At 35.3% G+C, this 25,608-nt stretch overlaps 1 protein-coding gene and 1 long non-coding RNA gene across 3 annotated transcripts; one reads left to right on the forward strand and one right to left on the reverse strand.

Annotated features, from left to right (window-relative positions):
- Positions 1-3,638: 3,638 nt before the first annotated feature.
- On the forward strand, positions 3,639-17,868 carry LOC135199992 (aspartate aminotransferase, cytoplasmic-like). The gene is made up of 8 exons (XM_064228188.1): positions 3,639-3,850; positions 8,842-9,023; positions 9,821-9,929; positions 10,189-10,373; positions 13,229-13,412; positions 13,779-13,944; positions 15,573-15,715; positions 16,473-17,868. The coding sequence occupies exons 1-8, from the start codon at positions 3,736-3,738 to the stop codon at positions 16,610-16,612; spliced, it is 1,224 nt and encodes a 407-aa protein (XP_064084258.1). The 5' UTR covers positions 3,639-3,735; the 3' UTR covers positions 16,613-17,868.
- LOC135199993 (uncharacterized) lies at positions 7,992-24,794 on the reverse strand. Of its 2 annotated transcripts, none has more exons than XR_010311168.1 (3): positions 24,286-24,794; positions 19,115-19,274; positions 7,992-8,117 (listed from the first exon to the last, which is right to left on the reverse strand). It is a non-coding gene; the product is annotated as an uncharacterized LOC135199993 (long non-coding RNA). The 2 variants fall into 2 exon arrangements; XR_010311167.1 differs by lacking the exon at positions 7,992-8,117 and adding an exon at positions 10,263-10,398 and having other exon boundaries at positions 24,286-24,788.
- Positions 24,795-25,608: the final 814 nt, after the last annotated feature.

Raw genomic sequence — 25,608 nt, forward strand, 5'->3', positions numbered from 1 at the left:
AAAATCGTTCCTTAACTAGAAAAGACTGCAGAAGAGTTACGAGTACCAAAAAGATGGGGAGCGAAGGTTACAAAGTTAATGTTCACTGAACTTGAACAAACGGGGGGGAAATAATGCAATTACTTGCATAGCAAACTTTGTGGAATAAAGAGTATACTTATGTTAAAGGAAAAATATGCCAGAAATAACCAACAACTCGATGAGCCCACACGAGAGGGAGCGGAAACATTCAATCCTTGGGATGGATGGCCATGTCGCCTTTGTGACTGCACGCCATCCCTCTCTCGTTTCTGGTTCCTAAGCGTTCACTCCACAAACACAGTTGCGAGCACACTACACTATTCGCGTGAGGTGCAGATATTTTTCTAACTTGATACAGTAACTTTAGAACCTACTTATACAGTATTTAGTTTTGATAGCTACTGCTATGATTTTATTATTCGGTCTTTAATATGAGTTAAGTTTGTCTAGACTCTAGCTAAAAACTGCCCAGGTGTATGGTACGTGTGTCTATGTTGAAGAATCTTCATCTTCACCTATCAAATACAATAATATTATCAATTTAATGATACATTTGAATTGTTTATAAGAATATCTATTCATTTTGCTTAATCACATGCCGAAATATTTTTGCTCTCTATATAACTGCTGAACCTTAATATGCAGGTTTTCTTCGTCACTGTTCTGAGAAACACGCATTGGCCTCACGAATCACGATCATGACAATTTTGTAATATGCAGAGGCGAGGTGGAGTCGACGCAAGGCCACCAAGGAAAGTTTTGCGGTGTCAATCAATTAGCGGTTTACTCCAGAATGTAACTTTATGAAGACATGAACTGGAGTGAATTGGCAGCGTTCACGCAGTATCGTGTAATTATTACTTTAAAACTGGTTTCTACTTATCTAGTCACTATTATGGATTATTTTCCTAATTATAAAAACTCATTTCTTCGTTGGAATTATTCTTCTATCTATCTATGTGTGTGTGTGTGTGTGTGTGTGCGTTTAAGAACGAACCTACCAGATGCCAGTAACATCGCAATGCGTATCTTCAACGACGCAGGACTTTCATACATTTCCCACGGATAAGCCAGCTCGATCGAAATTCTAGCAGCTTCTGGTGGGGTCCTTATCGACCCGCGCAAATCTGTTATTCATTATTTTTTCTTAATTTAACTGACAAGAGATAATCGTCCCTTATCGGTCTTCACTTGAGGGTTGTTGATCCCAATGGTCATTGAGTGCTACACGACGCTTATCTTCATTAGTTTTCATTTATTTTTGCTTATGTAGCTATTTAAATTTTGTCTCATTTTCACAGACAGGCTGCTGTGCAATAATCGCATTTTCAGTGTCAGCGAATCTGATCGGTATTCCTTATAATTTAAGTGCAGGATTTGTAAAGGGATGGACAACGCAATATCCTTTCGTAGCCCAGGCTCGAGGGAGACTGGAAATTGGAAAAGGAAGTGGGAATTGACAAAGGAGCTGACATAACCCAGATAGAAACGATTTTCAAGAGAATGCAAATCGGAGAAAACGAAGACAAGGAGAGTTAAAAAGAGCGTGTATGTAGTACTAGCTACTGCAGTAGGCATCGGCTTGTGGAGTAATTAAGCTTTTGGAAATGGAATCACGTAGCTATCTGTAAGGAGAGAGAGACAGAGAGAGAGAGAAGGGGGGCGGGGTTGGGGGTAAGGAAATGGGGCGTTAATGGATGAATTTTCCGAACGAAAGTCATTAAAATGACTGTCAGACTTATCTTGTGAAATGCTTGTTGTCCTAAGACGTTCCAGGGAGAAAAAGATTAGACCTGGACAGACCCTCACCATTAACTTCTAAATGGATTTTTTTTAAAGCCTAATGATTAGGACGCACTGTTGGAGCGATACAACCTAATTATGTTTAATCCATGACTAAATTATAACATGAATCCTTACCTGTAATGGCTAAAACTGGTTATTACTGACGAACCATGGAACATAAAGTAAATTCAGTACTTTATATATTCAGGTTAGAATTGGTCCAAAATCCATTCAAAGTTTGTTTGAAATCTATTATTCACAACTTAGCAGGAAGCTTTGATAGCAATGTCGTGACTATTAAGAACTTCTGAAATCAAGGAAAAACAATTTAACTATGAAAATCACAAAAGACAAGAAAATGATTTATGCATTATATTCTGCAACCTGGCCACCCCCCCACACCAAAAAAATACAGAGCATTGTTACCCTCAGGCAAAGAGCTGCATAGAATATATATGTGTTAACGTTTAAAACGATTGAGTGAGGATGCCAAGATGTTAATAGAGATGTGATAACACAGAGGCCGTGTTGAATAGTATAGGACGGAGAAACCTAGATTAAACCCACAGATGGTCTTTGAAAGCCTACGATGAATCTGCCTCGAGATTATTCATTAAATCGAAACAAGAATTAAAGTGCAGTTCATATTTAAGAAACCTGTCTCCGCTGTACCGGCGGAGACAGGTTTATTGCTACTTAGATATCGAGAATGAATGCATACATAAATAAATAAATAAATAAATAAATAACACTTTTTTTTGGTTTAGGTCGCTGCCTGTAAAAGTAATCTCTAAATGCTCCAAATAACTCACAAATGCCACCCAGCACAGAATGGGGAAGTACCGACTTGTACCGGGTTGGGGCATTCCCGTAAAGATAAGAAGTAGAAATTACAAGAGAGAAGGAGAAATGGGGTGGGAGAGGGATCGGACGGACAGAATCCATTTATCTTCTTGGATGAATTATGAAGAAACGACATGGAAGCTGGTAAAGATGTCTATCGCTCAGATGTGTCATCCCAAGTCTACCTCCGAGGTTGGACTAAAAAAAAAAAAAAAAAAAAACATAGGTGAAGAAACGTTTTAGTTCATAAAATCAGGTTTAAGCCGGATAAAAGCAGCTATATATAATCCAGTTATATATAAAAATGCAGACAGAAAACTTAGATCAATGAGCATCAATAATACAAGTTCTCGCGCCCTTTCTTTTACCACGCACTAGTACTATAGAGTAATTAATACTGTAGTATTCTTATTAAGTCAAAAGTAATCGACAGAGAATTTTGGACTAATAGCAAGCTTGTAGACTTCATAAGTGTCAAAGAGGATAGTAATAACTACGTGCCCTTCACAATCAAAGGTGACTTAGTCATGAAAAGCATTTCGATTTATACTTCTACTTACCTTCATGAAATTATGAAGCTACACATTTCCTTTGGACACGCTAAAGTATGACATCAACAAATGAATGCAAACTTGAGATTTCTTATAATCTACTCGTTAGTGACAAGAAGCAGACGATATTTTCCCAAGGACAGTGGAACGTTATAGATAGAAGGAATAGACTTTGTGGTTCTTAATACTTATTGTCAATCTTAAATAAACTTCCACGCGCATTTGGATTTTGGTAAGAGAGTAAAGCGGTTGTTCTTAAATTTGACGCAGTCAATAATATTATTCGATAATTATGAATATCAATAAGAACATGTTCGTGCTGCTAGGGGGAGAACCCTTTGTGAAACGGTGAGATTCCCTTTGTCGATCGCCATTTGTTTTTTGTTTATACTCGGAGTCTTGTATTTATACTCAGCCGGCTGCAGCTCCGTCAGTTAGTCTTAGCCCAATAGTCTCTCTCGGTCAGCCGTACGAGTTAGAGCTCGCACTCCTGTAGTGGTTATTTCATTCATCTTTTCCCATAACATTCACGAAAATGGCTCCCAGCAGATTTACCGGGATTAAAATTGCTCCACCTATCGAGGTATTTGCTGTCATGAAGGCTTTCAATGACAGCACCCACGAGAAGAAAGTGAACCTCAGCGTTGGAGGTAGGTTGTCATGATTTCGGATTTGTTGCAAGAGCTCGATATTTCCCAAGGAACCGCGAGTGGGCGGAGTCGCTCACTCAGCGCCCTTTTCAAAATTGACAATGTCATATTTTATTTTGTAGTCTTTCCTCCTATTTGGCTAGAGTATAGGTTAGTGAAAGAAAACGAAAAGTATTTTCTGGCCTGAGAGTTTATATATGTTATGTAATACCTCTAAGTAACCACTTTTAATTTTTATCAGATGTGCTATTGTTAAGCTAACATGGAATGGTAAAAGGTTTGCATTTGCGTGTTATGTTGAAAATCATTTTATAATCTAGAGTAGACTACTATGCTGTATTTTGCACTGAGGGGGTTAGTACACTACCTACTTGAGGCTTTTGCAGCGTGCTTTCGACCCCTAGATGCAACCCATTTCGTTCCTCCTGTACAACATCCATTCATATTCCATCATACTTTCCACTCCATCCTTTCCTAACAATTGATTTATACTATAGTTTTCGAAATGAAATAAGTAAGATTTATATATTATATATATATATATAATATATATATATAGGTATGCATAAAAAATCACCTAGAAACTTAAATACCCAAGGACTTTTATAGATGTGGCATGGAAAAGAGCTAGAAAAACATTTTATTCAACTAATGACAAACTTGAATTTAGTAAGCATAACATTCTAAAATTACCCTATGATGAAAGGTTTTTAGATATTCCCAGAATTTTAAAGTATTTAACATAAATGTTATTTTTATCGTAATATTAATGTCAAGAGTTTAATAATAAAAAATTCTCCTAAAGATCTTCCAGTCTGCATATATGGAATTCCTTGCAAAAAAGTGTGTTAAAGTCTATTACGGACAGACCGGTAAATCTCTTTCAAAACGTCTCAAGCAACATCAATATTCTGTGAAAACTGGGCAAATATCGAATGCGTTATTCGTATACATATGAGAGATTCAGGCCATCCTATTAACTGGAGTCAAGCAGAGCCTTATTCCCATGTAATGACACAGTTAAAAGGAATATCATTGAATCTTGTTTCATCAAGTCAAATAATAGAAATGTTCTAAATTTAAGTCTTGGTTTATTTAAACTTGATGCTTTCATTATGAAAAAAGTTGTAGATAAATATAAGCAACAAAATTAATATATTCAGTTTTTACATGTTTTGGACTGTAAAGATACTTTGTAGTTTCGGTTAGGTTTGTGACCGTGTGATATCCGATAATCCTGGATTATCTCTTAATTTTTACCCTTTTGACAATTAACCATCTGGTATTCTTGATCTTGTTTTGTACCTGAGACCTTTATTTCCAATTGTACTTCATTAACTCCTTGACGATGTCTTGAGTAAAGACGAAAGCGCTTGGATTTCTGACTATTATTTTCCTGTGGTATTCACTTATAGATATATATATATATATTATATATATATATATATATATATATAATATATATATATATATATATAATTTATTATGGATAACTATTAAATCTGGTTTTAGGTACCTAGTAATAAGCTAGCTTACTATCACCAATTCACCAATACTAGCCATAGGTAGGTAATTTGGAAATTAACTATTTTAGGTCCAAATTTAACTATTAGGGAAGTTTTTTTAGATTTTTTTTTTTTTTTGGGGTTTGAAGGTCAATAATTGACCTTCAACCCCCTACTTTTGATTATTTAATTATTGAATAATCAGAATTAGGGTAAAAAACCGCATGGTACAGGGGTGGACCATGTACGATCAATGTTTACAACCCCAAAAAAAGTACATTATAACGCGTCCTGACATCGGAGATGGGCATCAGACGCGACTTGTTGTTGGTGAGAAACGGAGCTAAAGACCTCTACTCCGGTGTCAGGACGCATTATAATGTACTTTTCTTGGGGTTGTACACATTGATCGTACATGGTCCACCCCTGTACCATGTGGTTTTTTACCCTATGTTATTCACATAGGAAGAATTACCTTTACATAAATAGTTTCAGTACATCTGTACTGTGATGTCAGTTGGACAGAACCTTGACTAGGCTAAGTAGTTTCGATACCAATAGGTAATAATGTTTAAACCCATGAGGTGGTATGATTGGTTAATTTGGGCAAGTTGGAAGTGCACCTCCCACCTGTATGTTTTAACAGCAGCCTAATGGGAGACCACAGTTAGAGGTTTATGGGTGGGGAAATCATAATTTAGTAGAATAAAGTGAATAAACCAGGGTCGATGCATCCTAACCAAATCTAACATTATATAAACGTTTTGAATAGAGTATTTTCAAAAGTAATTTGAATCATGGGTAATTCTAAGGCCTCTTTCCGCGGTAAAGTAGACTATGGCAGTTGACGTTTTCCTACGTTATTTTATTTACTGAACAAGAATTTAAAGTTATATTTATTCGGATGGCTTTAATTAACCCCCAGAGGCCAGTATTAAACACGACGAAATACTTTGGACGCCCCAATCCCTAGTGGATGTCGTATCCGCGGTTACGTTCCTTGCAGTCCGTGCGGAACTATTCTTTAGAATTACCCTGCAAGAAACGTAACTGCGAATACAACATCCACTAGGGATTGGGGCGTCCAGTGTATTTCGCCGTATTTAGTACTGGCCCCCGGTGGTTAATTACAGTTGTCCGAATAAATATTACTTTAAATTCTTGTTCAGTAACTAAAATAACGTAAGAAAATGTCAACTGCCATAGTCTACTTAACCGCAGGAATGAGGGCTTAGAATTACCGTATCATGAAGTATAGACTAAAATGTAACTTCAAAATTATATTAACTGGCAATAATTGGTCCATCTTCATTGGGTGGTAGTGTTGTCACAACTTGTGCACTGCAGGCATTACTTAAGGTTCTTTGGCCCCTGGCTACACCCCATTTCATTCCATTTACACTACTTCAATTCACATTCTCTGCCCTCCATTTTACTTTCCACCTTCTAGCAGTTTATTCATAGTGGAACTGTGAGGTTTTCCTCCTGTTAAACCTTTTGAACCTTTTTACTGTTTGTTTCCATTTCAGCTTGGCCTTTGACATAAATTCTATAGTATACACTATTCTTAATTAGTCCATGGACAATGCTAGAAAAAACAGGGCAATTTAAATGTTGGTCAGAACTGTCAGTACCATTTATCTCAAAACAGCAGAAGCTGCTGCTAATTGTGACATTTCTTTTATCTCTCCTAGGGCTTAAGTGTTTTGAAAGTAAAAATGTTGAGTGTTACTCATGTGCAGTATCAGTTGTCCAAATTGTTAAATTTTCTTTGTTTTCATTAATGTAACTTTAACCTGACACTCAAATGGAAATTATAGTAACCTCAGTATACATAATACTAAAAACTTGGGAGTTATAACTATGGAAATTATCTTAGGCCACCTTCAGTAAATGCTTAGCATTTTCCCATTCTTGATGATAAAGGCCAAACTGATTTACATCTAATCATGTTTTTGCAACACAAGTAGAATGTATGGGTTGCTGCCATTATGTTCAAAGAACTGTTTTGCAAGTTCAAAGAATTGTTTTGTAATTGTTTTCCAGACTGAAGGAAACAAATGCTAGGAGGGAAAAGGGTCTTGCATATGTATATTAAAGTGTGCATCTGGCCATCCATACCCTATTAATGACAAAGATGCATTTATATTTTTACCTCTTAACACAATCCTCATTGCTGCAGTCTCTTGGTCATGGTGTATTTAAGTGTATTAAGGGTAATTATTTGCCATTGCACATATGTAATCAGAGATGCAATTATGTATGAATTGTAAATTGATAGTCATGGCATGATAGAAGCTAATCTGAAATTGACAGAGAAATAAAGAAAATTGGATGGTAAGAAAGCCAGTGGAGGGGGATTTATTGCTGTTGACAGAAGAATATATTTAAAGCTGTGATGATGTTTTAACAGAACACTGATGGAAGGAGAGAGACCAAAACAATGATTCTGTTACATAGTAATAAGAAAACAGAATAGGGTGTAGGTTCTGTTTGTGGAATGTAACCTAGGTCACCAAATTGTCACTTTATTTCAAAAGCTACAACCAGTGCAACAACTGTTTTGATAAACTGAAAAGGCAGGTAGAAAGGAACCTCATGATGACCTGTAAACAGGAAGAACTCCTTTGTTGGATGTTCAAAGTTAGTGTGGAGACAACTTGTTGTCTGGGGATCCATAGCCTGTTGTGTTGCAGCGCAGTACACTTCATGTCATTGCAAGATGACAAGAGAGACTGCTCATGCACATACAGTATACAATGCTGTTAAAGAGAGAATAAAGAGAAATATGCAAATCATTTGTTTAGGAGGAGAGAGCCAAATTATTTTTTTTCTCTAAACCAAAACAAGGGACACAATCCTAATCCATGCGACCAGGGGTAAATGTAATTGATTAATGTCAGAAGAAGGAACAGGTCACAGTTTATCTCTTAGAACTTGTATATGCTTGCTTTTTTTATAGCTATCAAGACTGCTACTGCTGCCAGCATGGTTTTGCAGATGTGAATGCAATTTATATCTCTGTTAAATATCTTGAATGTACAATTGCAAACTAAAGTTTTTCTGCTGTTGTAGCTGTTCTTCATCAAACTGTTAAGTGTATTCATATCACTTGGATCAGTATAGTACTTAGTGTATATCATAGCAGTAAATAATTAGAAATATCACTCATTCCCAAACAGATTATTGTAGTACTGCATTTGTTGAACATAAGAGCATGGAAGAAGTAAGGTTGAGAGACTGTATGTTTTGCATGACCTTGAGATCAGCATTTTCTGCAAGAAATGTAATTACATTTTATATTTATACTTGGCATAGTTAAAATGACAAAACTTAACTTGGATGCACATGTATTCTCATTTTCGGGAGGAACTATGTAAATTTTTAAGCTTATATTTAATGGAAATAGTTATTTACAACTTTAGGATATGGAGATATTTTTACTATATACACAATATTGTTAACAAATTAATTTCGTCCCCACAGCGTATCGTACTGATGAAGCCAAGCCATGGGTCTTACCAGTTGTAAGAAAAGTAGAAGCAGAACTTGCGGCCGACATGTCTCTCAATCATGAGTACCTGCCCATTCTTGGCTTGGAATCTTTTTCAGTTGCAGCTGCCAAGATGTTGTTGGGTTCTGATCACCAGACAATTAAAGATGGAAAGGTAAAATTTTTGTATAGTATGTATTTTGTATTATTATTTGTTTGCAAGTTAGTGATAAAAGCCAAATTTTGCAGTGTCTGTGCCCTTATCTAGTTTAGAGAAACTTTGTTTGAAGTTATATAGTAGATTCTTACAATAGTGGACAAAATTTTTAACGTTAAAATCAAAGCATATATATATATAGGTATTGCTGTCACTAGATTCCTTTAAAAAAATTCTCTTGAAACAACATTAACACATTGTATGGTAAAACAAAATACAGCATTACTCAGTATTTGCCAAAAATTTACTTAACACATTTTATGTAAAATAATATTTCACTGTATATGGAAGTTAGCTCATTAGTTTCAAGGGATAAGCAAAATTCTCCTTTACTTAAGGTCATAGGCCTAAATGTTACATTAACCAATTTATCACAGTAGAATCATGATGGGTGCACAAGTTAAGCAGCAATCATATTAGTAGATGTTTGAGACATGAAGTCTTCATAGAATTTTTGAAATGAGTGATAATGTTAGATCCTATCTCTCAGTCATATTCATATCCACTGCCAGCTTCAATCTTAGATGGAGACGTTTACAGCTGAATTATCCAGCTGGATTACGGAAGTAGTGTATTGTATGGACCATACGCCAGCCTTCCCGGTAGTAAGCTATTATTATCCACTGTCTAACAGTATTTAAAGAAAGGGATTACGTAGTTTAATGCTAAAATTTTGCTGTCTTACTTGATGGTAAGTAATAATGTGTGGGGTTGAAAATGTAATTTAACACATTTTTTCCTCTCTTTGATGGCAGGTTACTTCCATCCAAGTGTTGTCAGGAACTGGTGGCTTAAGAATTGCTGCAGAATTCTTGCACAGAGTTCTCAATTATGACACCTTTTACATATCTAATCCAACTTGGGGTAATTATTAATTTAATATTCAAATTTCCACTGAATAATTTATGGTGGTTCTTTAGGCTTTATATAATTTAGGGAATACATACTGCCATGGGCTATGTACATATTGTCATAAGGAAATTTGAATGAATGAACTTGGAAATTGTAAAAGATGTATTCATTTAATATAACATTGATAGCATTTGTGAATTTTGGTAAATAAAAAGTAATGGGTTTAAGTGAATTCTTAATAACACTAATCTTTGGTTACACATTTTTGCAGGTAACCATAAAATGATCTTCAACCAGGCTGGGTTCACGAATTGTGTTCAATACCGGTACTGGAAGGCAGGGACTCGTGGTCTTGACTTTGAAGGCATGATAGAGGATCTTAAGAATGCCCCAGAAAATTCAGTCATCATCCTTCATGCTTGTGCACACAATCCAACAGGAGTGGATCCAACTGAGGTATTTCATTATTGCAGGATAAATTCTGCAACAAATGTTTTGATTAAATATCACCTGATCTCGGATTGAATGACATTTTTTTTTTTATTGGTGTCAGTGGTGCTTTTTATCTTGTATATCTGTACTGTATGTTTATTCAAGATTGCATGAAGGCATGATTGAAATTTATTTTAAATTTTTAAAAATTAGGTTAATTGCTTCATAAGAGAAGACAAACCATTGCTTTACATTTGCCTTTTTTCAAGTCTCATAACAGAGGAAGCCCTGAAATTAAATTACTTTGTGTGCTAAACCTCTCCAATTGGTGTCCTTCACGCTTAGCGTGATCAGTTTTCATTTTTAGTCCATTTCCTTGTGTGACTATAATGCCCATCAGAGTGACCAGTAGAACTGCTTTTTGGATCTAAGGCTACTTTGCAAGAAGGAAGGAAGATGTTTCACTACATCTCTTTGGCTTCAAGACTTCCAGTGGGAGGGAGTCTTTATGGGTTTAAGCATGATGCTTGAACGTTCTAAGCCCTGGAATTAATGAATTACTGCATAGTTAATGCACTTAGATATCTTTTTCAGTGATTTGGTACTGGTTGTGTATCAGCAACCATGAATGTTATCTTTTTATCTAAGGGATTGTTTGTTGATGAAACATATGGTCTTCCACATCTTTGTAGGCTGCAGCCTTTATTGCTACTAGGGGAACCCCTCCCATTATATTGATGCATCTTATGATATCTTGCCATAATAACATGGATGTAACTAATGAACCCTGGGCAGGATTAGAAGGAATGAATGTGCTTTTTGTGTGGCTGTAGTTTTAGTTTTCCTCATCCATAAGTGTTTCACCCAGTAAGATTTGTGTAGTACACTCCCTAATATTGAAGGTTCTTGTCTGTCGCTTTGCCCCAGGCTGCGCTGCTTTTTCAATTATGTCCATTACCTTTGGTCTCTTCCCACCTGCTTGCCTTAATTTATCTTTGTCCCGTTTGTCCTGTTCTGACTTTTAGGCCTCGCTTGACTGTGAATCCTTCACACCACAATTGTTAGCCTTGGGAGCATCACTTAATGGTCAGGGTTAACTACTTCAATAATGATCTCCATCCATAACTGGTAATAGTTAACTTTGATCACAGTCCTGTAAAGGTTGTTTGCAGTGTCCCTTCCGCTCCTAGGTTCACCTGCTGTTTAGCCTTCAACTTTATCTTCTTTTCCACTTCCTCTCTTCTATTTTGCTGTCCTGTCTCCCCAACGCCCCCTTTAAACTGTCTTAATGTTGGATGGTGTGAAGTGCCCAGTGTTTGGCTTATAATAAAATTTTTAACATCAAATGTAAGATAATGGACAAAGCCTAAACGCATAGGATATTAAGGATGTCTCGGAGACAAATTCGTATTGGAGGAAGGTTTGTTGGCTTTGATTATTGATGCAACCAAAGTTTGAGGTTAAGTTATTGTTATCTTATAATTGACTTTTTGGAGAGCTGCAACAAGACTTGTGGAGATATGTAATTCATGTTTCCACTTCAACATAGGGTTAAGTGCGAATTATTCATGACTATACTACCTCATACTATTGATTGAAATATTCAGTGCAGTTTTGCCATATTTTGGAATTAAAAGTGTGACTACTTAAGACAGACTGAAGGAGATTTCACTGGTATGGGGAAATATTTTTAGAATATAGATCTTAGTCTTGTCTCGCAGTAGATGTGGGTTTGTCATCTCAGGACTTTCTTCAGAGGTTTAAGTGGCCAGTGGATTGGAGAACCAATTGAATGTCAGACTAAGGTTAATTATTCATTTCCTGTGATTAGTTTCTTGTCACTTGAAAGATTGGTTATTCTTCTGTGGAGAAAGATGAGAATTAATTTCTGTTCTTATTAAGTGTTAAAGAAGAATTCTGATATCTTAAATCCAATCCAGAATATAATTCATTACTTCTAGGCATACAAGTTTGTCACAGATTGACTCCAACTAGTCCTCCATGGCTATATAAGGGCCATAATCAATTATAAAAGGCTCTTATATAAGGATGTGTGTATAGTTTTTCATAAAGGCATGTGTGTATAGTTTTTCCTTGTTTATGACTTATTGCTAAGTGTTGACATTACACTTTACCATATTTCAAGTCTCAACTCCCAGAGGCTACTTGAAGTAGACAAGATGGCACAGAGCAAAGTATGCTTGCTTTTTCTTTACTGAAAAGTCTCATTGGGCGATCAAGACTAAAGAAATCTCCTAAATGATTTAGTATTTCTCATTTAACATTTTTCTGAGGCTTAAATGAGGTCAGACTCTTAACTCCTGACCTGCAATTAAAGAGTATGACCTACTGAGACCAGTGAACTTAGTATACTTGTCTGGGTGGTGTTATCAATTTACTAAACATGAAAATTTCATTTGTGGTAAGAGAGTCAATACTCTAGGGTATATAATTTTTGATTTGGGTACTGTATTTCAAGCTGTATCTGTTAGAAAATAGCAAAGTATTGAGAAACTATAATTGGATATTTGCTCAGTTGAGTGTGTGTACCAGGATGAGATTACGTATGTTATAGCCTTGAAATTCTGGTTATGTTTATGAATACTTTGCCAATTATAAGGGGGTCATGCATGTATACCTTCAGATTGCTTTTCACTTTGAAGGTTTACTATTTTATTCTAAATATTGCTGTTGAAGTTCTGTCGTAATTGAAGGTTTATGAGCATGTCATAAATGTGGCTTATGATGGAGGAATGCCATGATTAATTTTGATTGCTAGTAATTTCAGATGAAAGTTATTTTTTTTAAATTTTTATTTATTTATTTATTCTTTGTATTTGGCACCTTGTAAGATCAATCGGTCTCTCAACTCCCTGTAGGACCAGTGGAAGCAGATTGCCGATGTTTGTGAGGAGAAGAAACTCTTCCCTCTCTTTGACTCTGCCTACCAAGGCTTTGCATCTGGAGATCTTGACAGAGATGCTTGGGCTGTGCGCCATTTTGCTGACAGAGGATTTGAGATGATGGCTACACAGTCCTTTTCCAAAAACTTTGGTCTCTACAGTAAGTTAGAAGGTTTTTTTATTTAGCTTCTGTATAGTATTTTTAAAAGAATATTGCCCTAATTTTATATATGCTTCCGTAGTTTAGTTTTGACAACCCAAAATTTTGTGGGAGAATTGATATACTTTATCAATGAAGGTACTGTAAACATCAAGTAGGTTTAGTGAAAGTTAAGGTATGATACAGGCATGTTACAACTTTGTATAAGAGTAAATATTGTAGAATTTAGCTGTTTTATATCTTACTTTCCAAGTTGCCAGATATAAACATTCTCAGGCAGATTCAGCAAATGGAAATAATTTTACAATATTTTTAATTTACAACTGCCAAATTTTATAACACAATGCCATTAAATTCCTCCCTCAGATGAAAGGGTTGGCAACCTGATGATGATTGTTAATGACACCAGTATGATTGTTCCCATGAGGTCTCAGCTGACATTACTTGTTCGAGGTTCTTACTCCAATCCTCCAAGTCATGGTGCTCGCATTGTTTCTGCTGTCTTGAACAATGAAGCACTTTTTAATGAATGGTAAGTACAAAGCTTATGGAAATCCTTAGTAACTTTCAAGTTGTGATGCTTGATTGCGTTCTTAGCAGTGAAGTCTTTTCTCTGTGTATAAATAACCACTTTTTCTTCATAGTATAACTCCTGGTGTAATTCAGAATTAGAATTTTGAAGTAAGTTTGTAAGAAACTGTGTTTGTCACAGAATGATTCGTTGTCCTCTGCTCACCAGTATATTTATAGTAGTACATGATTTTGTCCCATTTTAACTTAGCATTGCTATTGTTTACAAATACCATCTTCATTTTTCCACGAAACGTTGGTACAGATATTGCATTCTAATTTTGTTGATTGAAACTACTGTAGTAATCATAATGAATGGGACAAACTTTTTTGCCGTATGCCAGTAACCAAGATATTGTGCTATGTGTAATGCATGATTCATAGTAAAAAAGCTTGATAGATAATGTAGGTGTAAGTTTAAAGGTTTGAGATAGTGGTTAAACATTTGTGAACTAGAAAAGATCTTTCACCATTATTAATGCAGTTTCATGGTGAATGTCTGTTAAAATGTTGAGTGTAGAGTGAAGAGCTCAATAAGTTTGATGACTGAATGCTGTATAATTCCATAATGTGTGTGACAGTTCACCCTTGTACAAAAAACTTATATATAGCCAATTCATTAATATTCATCTAGGTTTTGCATGTGTATTTGTACTTTGGATCTATTAATAAGAATGGATGTTGCATTGCCATACTATAATTACAGACAGTCCTGAGATCTTGTAATCAACTTTAGTGAGATTGAGTTTGATTCTGAATATTTTATGTCATAAAGCTATGTCTGGCTTAGTTTTACTTTGATGTTATGCAAGTTATGTGCTCAGCAAGAAGTTCCTATAATTCCTATAGTACTGTACGATATTACCCACAGTGTGTTGGCCAGCCTTATTAGAGTTGATAATCTGTACAGTGAGCCTCATAATACACACAGTAAGAAGTACTGTACATACTTTATTTATCACAAAGTACTTAGTGAGATCACTAAATCACATTTCAAATCTAGCATAGGGTTCACCAACATGTTATGTAATTCAGTGGGAATTGAAAATTGGGGCAGTATTTGATGTCTGTTAACTCCATTCATCCCCAGGCTGCATTGATTTTGCCTTTAACTTTGCAACGGATCATTTTACAATCCTGAGCATCCTCTTTTTACTTTCGGTACATAGTACCGACTTTTATGCTGCTTTCTCATAGCATTAACATGGCCGTTTTTCATGATGTATCTTTTCTGTTGCTTACATTTCAGTTTATCTATAAGCTTTGTTTAGCTTAGAGATTGTGATGTTTATATTGTTTAGTTTTAAACCAAACTAGAACTAATACTGAATATTTTTGTTCAGTGATGTAAGAGGTAGCATAATTAAAGCATTTTGTGTGACAATTTTCTCATCATGAACTGGAAAGACTCAAGCCATTATTAGTGAAGTCATTAACCATACGTATTAAAAGTTTGGCTAATTACTTTTTGACAAGATAACAACCTTCAAGCATTGGTAATAGCCTTGACGTTTTGCTTCTTTCATGTTGTATCTGCTGTAACTTTGCTCTCAGTTCAGTTTCTTGCTGTTCATAAGTTTTAATCCACAGGAGAGAATCCATCAAAATAATGAGTGGAAGGATTATTGAGATGCGCAAAGGACTGAGAGAACGCCTTGAGAAGCTTGGTACCGCTGGGACTTGGGATCACATCACAAAACAGATTGGAATGTTCTCATTCACTGGTCTCACAGGTATGAGTCTTCATTTTTATACTAAAGTTAACCATACCATGCAAGAGGTTTTATAAACATTAATTTACAATGTTTATAAAATATAACATGAGTAAGTTGATGTGGAAGTCTACTGCTGTTTATACCAAGGGAGATAATGCTTTTAATAAGCTACGCTTCTTCATGTTACATGTGTTTCATTGTATAGCTGAACACCAAAAATACTTATCATTTGGCATTTAGTTAATTAAAATGTGTATTTACAGGTTTAATGTTTACGAAATTAATGTTAATACTTTACAAAGGCAAAACTTATATCTTTCAATATTGTTACATGTGAGGAGTTGAATAATAGTTATTTCTTAGCTTGACCCTAGGTTATTAATCTTTATTAAATATTAAGTTTTTAATTGGTGCCAGTAACCTATAGAATAAATTTCAATTTTTTACTCTGAAAAATTCTGTTAGAAAATGACTTAATAGATGTGCATTTCTGAGAGGGTGAACCACAAGTTGGGGATTTTTGCATTGTTACTCATTGACAGTACAACTTATTTTCCTTTGTTAGCACTAGTAAGAATTAGTAAGTCATTTTATGTTGTTCTCTCACGTTTTTGTTCTTTAACTAGAGAACTTGAGCTACAACTAACTTGTATAAGAATGGTTATTGTTCAAATTTAGCCACAAGCATCTGACTTCACCTTGTACAAGAATGGTTATTCAAATTTTTCCATGTTTTGATTGGCTTTATATTAATGAGAATATTCTTTCCTTCCAGCGGATCAGGCCAAGCATCTGGCAGATAAGTATCACATATTCTTACTGTCAAGCGGTAGAATCAATATGTGTGGACTGACTACAGGTAATATTGATTATGTTGCAGATGCTATTCATGATGCCGTAACCAATGTCAAATAAAACATAAGTTTTAATGGTTGTGACTCATTGAAAATCAGTGGTTGGAGGTTGTAGTGGTAAAGGATTTTTACCATTGATTTGCTTTTCCAGTATCGATCAAACCAAGGGCTTGGGGAAATTTGGAAGCTGGGTAACAGATCAGTTTTCCATTATAGTAGTAAATTGGGGAGAGTTATTTGACTTCAAAAAATGTAATGTTACCTGAAAAATATGAGTAAACTGCAGTAGTTCATACATTGCTTAAAGGAGGCACTGGCTGTGTTTTAACAATTATTAGACACCGTTTGGGCAAATGTTAACTTTATTTCTGTATATAATGTGCTCTAATTTTATAAGTTTGTTTATAGAGGTAGACCCTGCAACACTTTCTCCTGAAATTAATACTCAATTACTGCAAAGAAGGGTGTTTTCAAGTTATGTATATGCCTACAGCAAAATACTCAAAAAAAATTAAGCAAAGGCAGATTTGCTAAATAATTGGCATCTTATCGTGTCAAGTAAAAGGCATTTTATTACCAAAGTATTTTTAAAAACTGGGTGTAGTATAAAGAAATATTTAAGTCGTAAAATTTGTTTCAAGATCTGAAATGACATTTTAATGAGAATTTACTTAAGGCATCAAAGAGTAATATATTGTAGAGGATTATAATATTATATTGAAATGGAAATATATATTTGTGGATGAAAGCAATACGTATGAGTAGTTTTGTGTAATTGTACAGTGTATAGAATGGTGCAACATTGAGAAGTCAGTGATCTGTGGAAATTAAAGGAATTCACTCATGATTTTGATTGCCCCCTGAAGTTTTTTAGTTCCTTAAAATTATTCAAGACTTCAGGGATTTTGAGTCTTATTTTATTTATTATAAAGGATAGTATTTTTATAAAGATCACAATTTATCATACTGTTTTATGGCATTTTTATATAAATGGCATTACACATTTTTAATATAATCAGTCTTACAAATTTGACTTGTTTGTGAATCTGTTAAACTTTGTTGAACCTGTATTTTATGTACAGATTATCATGATTGTTAATTTGCTATATATGCATTTGATTGTAGAATGTAGATAGAATATTATTAGATATTCTAGAGAAGAGTTATGATGTTGATAAGAGTGATGTAAATGTTAGTGCCTGTGTGTTAATAACAGAAGATGAACCTTCAAAACACGGTTGATTGTTGCACCTGTAAATATAGTTTTTGTTTCCATTGTCACTATTTTGTCAGGAGAGTAAAGATCATTAAAGCATTTGCCTTGGTTTTTATTTGCCATTAATATGAAGAAGTCAGTGTTTTTCTGAGTACTTTGTTGCAAAACTAAAACTGGAGACAACTATTTTACCAGACCTGAGTAAGGGCACAGAGCAAATGAAAGCCCTATAGTAAGACTATGGTTGATATCTTCTACGTACTGGAAAAATATCGCTTACATGAGATGTGTACTACTGTTCAACAGTAATAGCTATTAACTGCCATTGCTGAAATAACTGAAGCCATTCATGCCTCTTGGTCAATACTGTTCATTATTTTAGTGGTTTGTGTGACGAATGAATATGAAAAACTATAAATGCAGTGGAACTAGAAACTCTAATGCTTTGGAAAAAAAAAACTTATGATTCAGATAGTATTTAAAAGAAAATTAGATAAGTTCTGCCAATGACAAAGTCAGTAGAAATTATGCTTTTCAGTCAGACTACACAAAGCTTGTTTCATTGATGGGTAATCAGAAGGATTTATTTTTGAATTGCTATCACATCTTTGCTCTCTTTGACAGATGCGTTCTGCAGAGCAGCAGTGGTCCTAGTTATCTTTTGCCAAAAGAAAAATGATACCCAAATATTTTTGGTATTTGTAATGACTGACTGCTAGAAGCATGTTGCAGATACAAGTAAAAAGATGCTATTCATTACACATTTCCAAACATTCCACATCAAGTTCAAACTGTCAGACTTTAATCTTGTGAGAATGAAAAAGATGTCTGACTAGCGCAGAAATTCATTGGTTAAATTTCAAAGATGCATTTTCATTAGGGAATCTCCTGAATCACAACAGGGTCCTGGACATAATGCTTAGAGACCCAGTGAAATACTTTATTCACCATCATCTTGTGCCTTTATTGTAATAAAACAATCACTACTAGCTTTATGCCAGTAAGTCTCTTTTGCTCTATTATACTCAGGAATTTGAAACTTGCATAATGCTGTTGAATATAATCCTAAAACATTTAATACTTAACCAGACTTTCTTGAGTATTGTACCCCTTGGGACATTGAAAAATACTTCCTTCTGTTTCCTTGTAGTGATTAAACTACCAGAAAATCGTATGCTTAACAATCCTGCAAACATGACTAATATTTGCTTGTACTGTAAGTGATTAAACTACTAGAAAAGCACATGCTTAACAATCCTGCAAACATTCCTAATATTTGCTTGTACTGTAAGTGATTAAACTACCAGAATATCTTATGCTTACCAAAACTGCATACATAGTACATACCTAGTTTTTGTCTTGGACTGCCTGTTATTTAGTTGTCCCTTGGATGTCACACTCAGCTTCTACCTTCATTGTGCTCTGCCTTGGTTTTCATCTGTTCTCTTTGACATCATCTCACCAAGCTGCCCAACTTTATAAACATCTTGCTCCAATTTTCACACCACTGAAAAAGTAAATCTTTTGTAAGACATGCAAGCTGAAAAATGTCAAAGTGGTCTTATTAAATTACTTTATATAGGAATGACGATGATATCAGGCTTATGTAGTCGATATGAAAAAAGATCAAGGAAAAGGGAGCTTGTATAGGCATCCTGTGTACTACATCATGCTACAATATGTTGTTGACAATGATATACAGTATAAGATTGTGAAGGTGTAGTAGCCTTTCATATAAGAGGAAACTTGCCTGTGCCTTTCCATTTCTGCCAGTGTTGCTTATGACCAAAAGTCCAGTGGGGAAATTTAGTGTGAAGAGCGATAGCCTATTCCCCTTATCCCTTGGATCATCATTGTTAATGCACGGGCCGATCTATTGCATGGTCAGGAAGGTACTCCATATTGAAAGATTATGGTTTGTACTAGAATAAATACAAATTACTTGAAAAATGTTGTATATAGTGAGAGTGTGGTGGTCTTAACTTGGGAATATCCATCTCTACTCATTAATTGGACTGAGGAAGGAGAATGAAAGGAAAATGGAGAATTTGTTAACTTCATGTTGAAACTGCCTCTTGCCTAAGATGACTAAAGATCTTGAAAAAGCAAAGTAGTAGGCATTTGCTTGGATGATATCAAGTGGTGTTCATACATAATAGGATATATTTTGTGTCCCTTGATATACCTAAGTTCTTTGAAAACATAATGTGCATAATGCTTCAAGATATGAGTGAGCATTCTTAGCTTAAACTAATGCCTATCATTTTCATTCACTTTGATAATTGAATTAACCTTATCTTTGAATGTAGAAAACAATTTTAATTTTAAAATTAAGTGCTAGAGGACACATATGATATTGTAATTTAAAGCTCATTAATATTTCCAGATGCTGTTCAATAAAAATTACTTCAAATATGTTTACTCTTAATAGTTTTTGCTGAGAAAGTCGCATGTACTGCACTAAAGTTGAGTAAACATTATTAAATTGGTCTTATATATCTATTTGATACTAAAAAAGGTCTGTGGTTACAGCATATGCCTCTTCTTCTCCAGGACAGCTGCACATTGCCATTTGTTCGCAGGTCCAATATGCATTTATTCAAGAGAAACTATGTGGATGATGCATTACAGTGAGGCAGAGATCTAAATCAAGCAGGAATTTACATTTGGCCATAACTTCAGAACTACAAAAGTTGTAAACTTCACATTTAACACATAATTCTTTGATGGTGTTTTGTACGGAGCTAAATCAGGGTCTTATTTCAAATATCAGAGACCAAAGATAAACTTAATTTCATCAAAATGCTTTTAACTATAAAAGACAGCGATTTCATTATTTGGCAAACCTAATCCAACACTGATACCGACAAGCAGATTAAGATTAAGGTCTCACTATTAGATTCAAGATTAAACAGGAATTTGACACAGGCCATTCCAAAACCAGACTAATTTACAGCTACGTTTCTGCCTTGGCACTGTTGGGTGTATGTTAAAGGATGAATCAAGTGTATTTTGAGATGGTAGAGTCATGTTAGAATGGAGGAGGAAAGGAAGTTCTAGGCTAAATAGCAGCAATGAACGAACTATTGCAAAGGAAAGGACCCTCAAATCTAGAATGCACGAGTCTCTCCAAGGTATAGAAGAAATGGCTGATGCAATGCAATGCGTGCGTTGGTGGATTTGATATACAGCCCATAAACACACTGTAACATTTTGCATGTCATTTCTTATGTCTTTTTCTCCTTTATAACACATGGCCTCGTAGAGATAGAGTGCCATCAGGGCACCTCAAGCGAGACTACTTACGGTCCTTGGCACCGTTCCTTCGACCCCTTCCAGTTCATATCTTCCATTTCACTTTAATCCCTCTCGCAGCAATTGTTTCATAGCCCAACTGCTTTGAGCTTTTCCTCCTGTTACACCTTTCAAACTTTTTTACTTTTTATTTCTCTTTCAGTGCCGAATGACCTCACTGGTCCCACCTCTTGGTCTTTGGCCTAAATTCTATATTCGGTAGCTCCTGTGAATTTGACCTTTACGTTGAATATTCTTACTAGTGCAAATTATTAAATGAAAAAAAAAAAAATGTTTAGACCCATGAAAGGTAAATTCCATTTAAGATGAAATAAATATTTATCCCAGATGCTTTTTCATATTCTGTAAATTTGCGCAATCAAACAGGGAAACAATCAATAGATTGCCAAATGTTCTTGTGGAACTGGCTGTAATATATATAACTCGACTTTTTTATGAATGAGCTCCTTCTATGATAGATTTTCCACGTGGGTGTTTAAAAACCCTGTGGTGAAGAAAGCTTCGACAGAGAGCAACTCATAGTTTTAATTAATTTTAATTTATAGTTCATCCGTTACTAGGTTATTCAGTGCTATCATACTCTTTATGTGAAATTGTGTTTATTAATACAAAAAATGCCAAAGCAATAAAACTAATACTGTAAGATATATACTACATATTATCTAGTTTAACTCTATTCGATGGAATGCAAACAATAAGTATAATACGAATTTTGTGATAACCAAAACCTTATAACTAAAGGACAGCTGTATCATTCATTTGTGGTTTCAGTATCAATTTTGAATAAGCTGTAGAAGTTTTTACAAATAACACTGAAACCATAAAATACCCAAATTTATAATACAGCAGTCCTTTTGATATACGGTTCTGCTTAATCACAACCTCCGTATTATGATGATTATGTTTGTATTCATCCACTACAAACATTTAGACATAAGAGATTTCTTTAAAATAAATTAATAGAAAAAAAAGAACAATGATACTCTGTCGATTCCATCTGTCATCGCTTGTCGTTCCACTTGATCAACGGCAAAGCCTTGTAAACACACGTACTCACGCACGCACCCAAGTTCTTTGACTTGACGAGATTTTGTACCCTGACACATCTGCCAGTCTAGACAGGCAACTGCAAAAATAGCTCCTCTCTTTTTGTAAAGGTTTGGAATCTGCTATCTTGAAAAAAAGAAGGAATATCACTGCAAGTGGAAGAGCATTGCAGCAATATCTTAGCGAGGGAGGGAGACAAGAGACACAGAGAAGTATGTCCGATGTGTACGCCCTTGCTGACTGGCTGTGTATGTAATAACATTCCATTCTTATGGAGACTAACCTTTTATTTCCCGTTGCTACAGACTTCGTTCGAATTCGTAATCGCTGTTATCATGACTAGGAAATGTCTTTCTAACTTTTGTTGTTGACCCTGGCATGCGCTTCCTTTTCTGCAAAATTAGATAATGATAATAGATCTGTCGACGTGTAAGGACAGGAAGAGATATATTTAGTATAAACTTAACACGACGTCCGTTCGGGTGCAGAGCTGAGAAAACAAAAACAAGAATCGCGCTCTCGGTATATTTAGGAAACTAGACCACTTTGGAATGTCTTCTTTTTCCTGCCTTACTTCCTAACAAGAGATATTTGCTGATGAAACATACAACACTCCTTTTTTCACGAAAAACAAATCTTTAGATAACGCTGATTATAGAAAAACTAAGGCTGCCACTGTGAAGTGAACGAAAAAAGCTGAGTTCGAACGGAGTGTTTTGAAAATAGTCCGTTCTCTTGGCATTTCCTCTCTTCCACGGATCGCGAAATGAAAAAAAAAATCTTTACAGTAAAAAAAGGTTTCTAAGTATTTGCTGTGTATCTTTGTTTTTGCTCACGGTTTAGATTAATCTAATCTTAGGTATGTTATCACTTATCAGAGAGTAATTGATACGATCAGTTCTTAGGCTATGAATGTGGTACGTAATCTGACGATACGCTTTTCCTAGTTTCTTCGTTGTTGTACCTAAAACTTTGTATCTTTTATTTTTTTCTGAGCGACATTCTTTCATCTTGTCGAAATGAATGGAGGAAGAGGCCGAGGGTTTAATTTGTGTTTATTTGTTCTGTTTCACCTCTCGATCTTTGATGTCTGGGGTTATTTTTCTTTGAGATATCCAGGTGTCCTGTTTATATAACTCTAAATTGGCGTTAGAAAAGTTTTTATATAAACGCGGCGATGTAAAACATTAGACAATTAATGAAACAATAAACAATTAGATACGATGTGTATCTATTTCTTTAACGCGATAACTTCATGCTTTATGTTAAAATAATTTCATATTCTATGATGTTACGCTATGCCAAGTTATGCTGAATTGCAGGCAAAATATCTCGAAACTATTTCAGTAATAGTGTCTAACTACGTACATAGTATGTAACCCAACTCCATGTTGAAACGCTCTGAGATTCACTTAAACAAACGCACATATATGTCAGATAATAACTAAGTCCCGTAGAATGGACTCCACGACAGAATTTGCAAGTTTATATGCATAAGAGTTTTTTTTTACGGACAGAGATACCAACATGTTTACATTATCTCCATAAGACGCACTCAACTGTGAGAACTTGATTTCGTATTGTGTGTGTGTGTGTGTGAGAGAGAGAGAGAGAGAGAGAGAGAGAGAGAGAGAGAGAGAGAGAGAGAGAGAGAATATATTAGACGATTGTGATATTGGCATAAAACAAGTATATGATTACCCTGATCGATTATGACCAAGGTATGACCACTGCAAGGACTGATAACAGAAACATTAGCAAAACCATCAAGTCCGATTATTTAGAAAAAAAGGGAAGATGGCTGCGAGAGTGAAATAAACCCATTTATCTGCTAGGTTACGTAACAAATCGTGTACAACCAACCAGATAGGGGAATTCTTGGACCTAATCAGCCTAGGTTCTTATCTAGCGAAAGCTAACTTTTTCTTTTATAAAGAATCATACCAGATTTACTCAAACTTACGAACTCAAGGCTTATAGGATGAGTAATTTGGAGCTGTTATTGCACGTATGAATAAGCAACAAGGTTATACTATAGTCTAGCATCCGTAGCAACGATGGTTATACCTATTAGTTATTCTTCAGTAGCCTAAAACTAGCTACTAAACTGTAGGTGTAGCTAGTATACTAGTACCTTAGTAGCCAAACAAACTAACCTTTCTTCTTTGCGTTGTTCTTTCTGCCTTCACACGTGGAGATTCTGTTCTGCTCAAACCTGTCAGAGAAGTCCAAGGCCTTTCAGCCTTAATTAATGCATAATTATCCCAACCAACAGCATTAGTAAAACCAGATAGACTTCCCTCGTAATTATGAAAACAGTAGTGGTATTAGTAGTGGCACTTGTATGCCTCTGACACAGCTCCACCGCATGGAATCCAGACACTCGCTCTAGGAAAAAGAAAAACCAAAAGTATCACGGTGACCTTGCTCAAAAATGCAACACAGGCAGCTGGGTACTGGCTGGATGCGAAGAGGTGGTCAAGAATTTGTCGGAGGGGCTACGCCGTGGTATTAGTATGACGACGGAATCAGGACTAACAAATAATATATTAACCGCCTGCCATAATTGTTTGGTACTGTCCTGTGATGGTAAATAAATAATCTAATTAAAATACCAGAGTTCCGAGAGGAAGTGAATAATTGAGAAAGAGAGAGATGTAGAAGAGTCGCATCATATAAAAGAGCGCATTGGGAATGTATACTGAAAAATCTACGAACGAAGCAACGGTAAAAATGAGATCCTAGTGTTATGTGTTAACATCGGTCAGTAAACTTAACATTCCACAGTAGGAATGAAAAGAGGAAACAACAAAGGGAGAAAGGGTTTGTTGGGGTTCCACGAGGCAGATTTCAGTAAGGAGGAAGTTAGACAATGGAGGAAATACTTTGCAATTGAGAATCGGCCTACGTTTATTGGAACTTCCACCAACGTGCAGTTCAACAGAAAATAATCTGTTGTTACTTATCATGAAACGTTTGCATAAAGGTAATACTGTATAAGACTACAATGCATCGAACTTTAACAATGTTCAGATCAGTTATTGCAAATCGTAAGAACCGATGATCATGTGAAAGAGGGTGACACACCATTAGCCTTCATGTTGAACCAATAAGCATAGACATATGGGACACACAATCTGAGAGCCTTGTCTAGTCTCAGGCCTTATATGCAACAAGAGTAAAATGATCGTATTTAATGGATGATATTAACGAATAAACAATACAAGATAATAAACATATTGTTCCGATATGAATGAGAAGATTTGAGGTTACCTAAAATCAACCTAACTTATCTAGTCTTTATCCTACCATTGTTACCGTAGTAACAGTAGGTGTAGCTGTTCGTACATTTGACCATATAATCTAATCTTTTATCTAGACTAGGCCCACTCTTCGACTTCATCCCACTTTAATCTTTAGACTGGGTCATGCTTTTAATAAGCCTTGTCCAGGTGGTTCGGATACTCATTGAACGGCTC

This window comes from Macrobrachium nipponense, chromosome 26, assembly GCF_015104395.2.
Source record: "Macrobrachium nipponense isolate FS-2020 chromosome 26, ASM1510439v2, whole genome shotgun sequence".
Classification (NCBI taxonomy): Eukaryota; Metazoa; Arthropoda; class Malacostraca; order Decapoda; family Palaemonidae; genus Macrobrachium; species Macrobrachium nipponense.

What these genes read in the sequence shown, in the direction of transcription:
- LOC135199992 (XM_064228188.1), top strand. Translation starts at nt 3,736, where the DNA reads ATGGCTCCCAGCAGATTTACCGGGATTAAAATTGCTCCACCTATCGAG. An exon ending in AGACAATTAAAGATGGAAAG is followed by an intron (nt 9,024 to 9,820) that starts GTAAAATTTTTG and finishes CTTTGATGGCAG; the next exon opens with GTTACTTCCATCCAAGTGTT. An exon ending in CTCATTCACTGGTCTCACAG is followed by an intron (nt 15,716 to 16,472) that starts GTATGAGTCTTC and finishes CTTTCCTTCCAG; the next exon opens with CGGATCAGGCCAAGCATCTG.